The sequence below is a fragment of the Arachis ipaensis genome, chromosome B08 (genome assembly GCF_000816755.2).
Source record: "Arachis ipaensis cultivar K30076 chromosome B08, Araip1.1, whole genome shotgun sequence".
Classification (NCBI taxonomy): domain Eukaryota; kingdom Viridiplantae; phylum Streptophyta; class Magnoliopsida; order Fabales; family Fabaceae; genus Arachis; species Arachis ipaensis.
The window spans coordinates 5575849-5581926 of NC_029792.2; the positions used below are offsets into that span (position 1 = coordinate 5575849).

Genomic DNA, 6078 nt, shown 5'->3' on the forward strand with positions numbered 1-6078 from the left:
CATAACATATTTCTTAATGGCAACAACATTTTTATACATGCTACTAATTAAGTGATGTTTTATATTATCATTTCAGCGGAACAACTAAACAGTGCCTCAACCTCCATTAATAAATTAATACGGAAAAGATGGAGTTGCAACAATTATTCGTTATTATCCAATTGCTGTTACAATATCCGCATTTTTTCTCGACTAATTGAATTAAAAAAAAATAAAAAAATAGAGCAAGTTAAAAGGATGTAACCTGCATGAAGGAGATTGAGGAGCTAAGCATGAGTTGCTACCATAACCGGTATCAGGAAATGAAAAAAAGATGATTAATGTCATTTTCAATGTGCCCAAGGACCCAGCGGGATTATACTAATTTGTGGAAAAGTGAACTAACTCGCTCTTAACTAACTCTAGGTCTTGCTAATTGTATAACAGTACACATACACTGATGTCCACTTTTTCCTCAACTTATGAGTCTCATTCTCATAGTTAATGGGCCTTACGCAGCAACTTGTTCTGGCCCAATTATAGCAGAAGGCAAGTTTTCTGTCGGCCTAAAAACAGGGCCTCCATTTGTAACTTGCTTGGCCCTGGCCCAACCTACTAGTAAGATAAATATTTGATGGTTCAAATCCTGCCTTGTGTATGCAACAGTAACGTATTAGTAAGTGACACACTCTTAAATGGAGTTCAGATCCGTGGTGAATTAGTCTTTAGTCTGTCGAGTTGAGAAATATTGTGGGTAACCAAAAAAAATAAATAAATAAATATTTGATTAAGACAAAAACAAAAGGATAAATATTTGATTAGAGAAAAATGAACATTTTGCAGAATATCCAAGAAAAAAAGGATAAATATTTGCAGATGAGGCTAGTTGAACTTGAAATATCAGACCATGGTATTGGTACCTCTTAGGCGGCTCTTATGCACCTGGTGGTATAACTGTATAAGAATCCATAGTTAATGCGTGGTGTGTGTACTGTGTAGGGTCTCTGAGTTTATATATATAATATAATAATACATTTTTTAATAAAGTTGCTATGAATAGTATAGTGGTGTAGGATTTGAATAATATGTATTGAGTTTAATTTACTTCTAAATTTTCGCTATTCAATTTATTTAAAGTAATTCACCTGATTAAACTAAATATAAGTTGGTTTTTTAATTAATTAATTAATAATAATAATAATACACTTCTTTTTATCGAAGATAATAAGAAAAATAAACGAGAATTAAATGCATGACTTCAAATTCAAATAAAATACAGAACACTCAATTATTAAATTGAAGGATCAACGGTAGTCATATTCAAACACTTAATAACAGCCAACACTGTTATTTGGATATATGACTATATGTGGAATAATATGGAGTGTGCTCTACTAACATGCTAACATACTATTATTGTAGTACGATCATAATTAGTGTAACATACTAACATGTAGTTTTTTTTTTGGGTAGACACTAACATGTAGTTCGTTATAGTGATAGATTACTGTTCTTTTAATCGGGGTCTAGAATTCAAATGCTTAAATATAAAAAATAATATTAAAATTTACAGGTAGTTATTAATAAAAATTAAATAAAATTTATTAATAAAAATAATATTAAATAATTTAACATATTTAATTAAATTATTATTTAACAATTCGATTATCAATTTTATATAACTATACGTGAATCTTCAAAAAAAAAAAAATAATAGTATTAAATTTGAAATAGAACAAAAAAAAATTGCAACTATTTTGACGACAAATGACAAAACGGTGATACATGAAGCAAAACGACAATGTCAGAAAGCCATATTATACGGTGTAAGTTTCAAAGTTGCATCCATGGTAACATGGCCAAATTCTGAGGATGGTTTTATGCCAACCTAGCCCCCTCATATTGAGAGAGCAAAATACCATATAAAAGAGAAAAATAATTAAATTAATAAAGAAAAATATCTGGTTGGTTTCAAAGGGCCGCTCTCACTCATGTCCACATCTTTCTCATCAAAATCAATTCCCATTAATGTTATTAATACAATAACCCTAAATCATAAATCAATAATAAAATCCAAAGAAAAATAAATTGCATGATTCGGTCCTCCTCACAAATAAAATAAAAGAAAAATATTATATAGTGTAAAATTATATTTAATAGTATAAAATTATTCACTTTTTTTTTAATAGTTAAATACTGACCAAATTTTAATACGAGATACTTATACTCTGGACTTAGGTGTAAAGTAAAAGAGAAAATGTTTTTGTTTCATGGTATGCTAATATAAGTATACGTACATGAGAAGTAAACCACACAATGGGTTTTGTTGAAACCATGAGCGAGACGTAGAAAGCTCAAACGCCATAGAAAAGCATGTAAGTGACGTGTACCCTAAACACCCCACTCGATCCATATTATTTCATCACAATGCTTCTAATTCTTTTATTCACAAATCACCACACATAACACAACCAGCCTTACCTTAACTAACTAACCACCATTTCCATCTCAAGAACGAAGCATCATCATATATATCATCACCACCTTGCTGGATCTCACTACTTATTACCTTTATATTATTGTTTCAATGGAAGAAAACAAGAAATTGTCCCACCACATGCCTACATGGAACACCACAAGGAACCCCACTACTTCACAAATAGTTCTTCCTCCTCCCAACAATTACGATAAGATAATTACCACCACAAGAAGAGCATCTAGGTCTCCCAATTATGACGAGGATGATGAAGAAGACGAGGACGAAGAAGAGCGCGAGGAAACAGGAAGGGAGAGGCTGAAGAGGCACAGAGAAGAAGTGAAGGGAAGGGTTAAGATTCCAGAAGACTGGGGACAAGAGAAGATGATGAAGGAGTGGATCGATTACACCACTTTCGATGCTTTGTTTGCTCCTCACACAATGATTGTCACTGCTCGTGATGCTCTCATTGCCGATTCTCGTAAAACTACTTCTTCCTCATCAACGCCTCCAAGATCGTCTCAGAGATTAAGGATATATTCACAGTAGTTAATTATTAATTACCTTTGCTTCATTCACATTTTTAATTGCATACTATGTGTTTTTCTTCACATACCCTAGTGAATTATTCCACCTTATTTTTAATTGATGGTTATTTTTCACATTTTGTAATTCATTATTGCAGAATAAAGGGAGAAGAAGAACTACTCGTGAATATTCTTTTTCTAGCTATACACCAAATATAAGAAAAGAAAACTCTTTATGTGATTTGCTGCATATATGTATGTAATTATTTCTTTGTATAAAATTATACATAATTTTCTGGCGATGGACGGGGAACACCTTTATGAGGAAATTAAACTTCTTAATTATTAGATTTATATTAATTGGGCGATCATATTTCTTGCTCATTTTCACTTGGTTTAGATCTATCCAAAACTAACTTGGCACCTAATTAATTAAAGGGATATATATATATAATGAAGTAAAAATTAACTTTATCATGGCTTGGATCTTATAATTGCCTGGATTAAATGATCTTCTTTTTTGACATGGTTAATCATGCTGTTTATTATTATAATCTACACATATATTGATCAATTAAGAGTTAAGACTTAAAAGCTAAATTCACATGCATACATTATATGTTATGGTTTACAATTGATTCATATAAATTAAGACGGTGCTTTTAGAGTATATTCTGTGTCTTTTTCTTTTTGCAATTGACTCATATAAATTAATATGGTATTTTTAGAGTATGTTCTTTGCTTTTTTTTTCTGGAATATATAAAATCTAGATTCTGACTTTGGTTTGTTTATCTTGGCTTTAGTTTTTTATGGTATTTTTTAATTTAGTAAGTTAAAAACTAACCTGTTATAGATTTAAATTCAATTTAAAGATATGCTGCTAGTGAAGTCATGTGATGAATAATAAAAAAAAAAAATAGTTTTATTTTTATTTTTATTTTTTTAATGTAACTTTAAATATGAATTTTTAGTATTATAAATTTTTATGAATTTATAGAAAAAAAATAACGTTATTAAAATATAAATGAGAATATTCACTTTCAAAATATCATTATATATTCAACATCTCTTGGAGATGTATATATATTTCTTTGATAATAGTAAGAAGACAAAAACAAATTTCTAACAAAAAGAACTTCTCTACCATTTAGTCATTCACTCTCTTTGATAAATTACATATCTAACAAGAAGTGATGGTTTCCTTTTTAATTAGTTTAGACGCATACGTTGATTAGCCTATCATATTAATTTTTTACATCATGATGACTTAACTACTGTTACTACTTGCTGACAATATGCATTGACTCTAAGGAAGAATTTCTAGCAAAGAAGATTGAAGAAAGGACGATACGAATATCAAATAGACAAACTTCTAATCTATTAAGACCAACAATAATTCAATTCCTTGACATGCACAAGAATCAAATAGGTGCTTGCATTCAAGTTATTGATGTCATTTTATGTTGCCAACAGTTTTAGTTTCGCGTAATCAACATAAGTTGAGATAATGTCATGATTTTAGACCATCCATATATATATATAAGGGGGGTTGAGATTAGTTGCCAAATACTCAAATATGGTAAAAGAGCAAAAAAAAAATTAATATGGTGGATTACACCTAAATAGCAAATGTAAGANNNNTACTCAACTTCTTTCCTTTTTACTTCTTTCTCCTCTATTTCTTTTTTTTTCAACTAAACAAAGCCTTATGGATTATTTAAAATTTCAAGACCTTATGAGAAAGGAGTCATATTAGCCACTTCAAATTGCTTAATATAATTTATTTTGTTACAAATAAGAAACTAAACTGGAGAAAGGGTTTGTGTATTATTGAGTATAATCAAGTTGTCTATTTAAGTTGTCTAGAATGATACAATATAAAGGATATTTATAGGTACTAAAAGAATCGTAATAATAAAGACGTAATCACCTATAATAAATATTCAGATATACTAAATAATACTAATTGATCCTAATTATATTCTAACATCCCCCTCAAACTCAAGTGACAACTTGAGTTTGAAACATATTTAAAACAACGAAATAAATAAATAAATAACTGCATAAATTGATAAAACGGGTGTAGACGGAACTACCGAAAAGAAGCGCAGACGGAACTGTCGCTAGTCTGAAGGAAGCGCAGACGGAACTGCCGCTTGTCTGAAAGAAGCGCAGACGAAACTGCCGCTATCTAAAGGAAGTGCAGACAGAATTGCCAGAAAGAGACGGAACTCCCACAAGAAAACACAGAAGAAATGCAGACGGAACTGCTACAAGAAAACACAGAAGAAATGCAGACGGAACTGCCACGAGAAAACGCAGACAGAACTGCCACGAGAGAACACAAATGGAACTGCCACGAGAGAATGCAGATGGAACTGTCACGAGAGAACGCAGACGGAACTGCCACGAGAGAACGCAGAAAAAACACAACACAGAGAAAATAGGCTTGTCGGTGAGGTAAAAAAGCATCAAAGGAGTGACAAAAGAGAAAGAAGAATGGCATAGAAAAAAAAAATACAAAAACTACGGTAATTTCACCGCAAGGAAAACAACTTATTCTCTTTAAGGAGGATATCATGGCTCTGATACCATGTTAGAAATAAGAAACTAAACTGGAGGAAGGATTTGTGTATTATTGAATATAATCAAGTTGTCTATTCAAATTGTCTAGAATGATACAATATAAATGATATTTATAGGTACTAAGAGAATCGTAATAATAAAAATGTAATCACCTATGATAAATATTCAGATATACTAAATAATACTAATTGATCCTAATTATATTCTAACATATTTCATCTGATGAACATACATTATAAAACAGACCCATTCATAATAGTTAAATTATTGATGAGAGAAATTGTGGATAACTGGATATACCATATACAACAAAATTCTATAAAAATTAGGCCTTCATGAATAATCTGGGATACGGAATTTATCAAATTCTTTTTTCTTTTTTACTGAAAATGGGGTTAGTAACTCTGTAGACCAGCCCAGTTGAGCCCAGCTCATAAGCCCAAAGTTTTATGACGTTTCCCAAAACTAGCCGACATATCATTAGAAAAAAAAATATTTGCGTTGAGAAT

At 30.7% G+C, this 6078-nt stretch overlaps 1 protein-coding gene across 1 annotated transcript; it reads left to right on the top strand.

The window, feature by feature from the left end:
• LOC107612014 (protein BIC2) lies at positions 2329–3232 on the top strand. Its single transcript, XM_016313859.2, has one exon. The coding sequence runs from the start codon at positions 2567–2569 to the stop codon at positions 3002–3004; it is 438 nt and encodes a 145-aa protein (XP_016169345.1). The 5' UTR covers positions 2329–2566; the 3' UTR covers positions 3005–3232.

Bases quoted from the DNA above. Each gene is read 5' to 3' on its own strand.
- LOC107612014 (XM_016313859.2), top strand. From the start codon at position 2,567: ATGGAAGAAAACAAGAAATTGTCCCACCACATGCCTACATGGAACACC.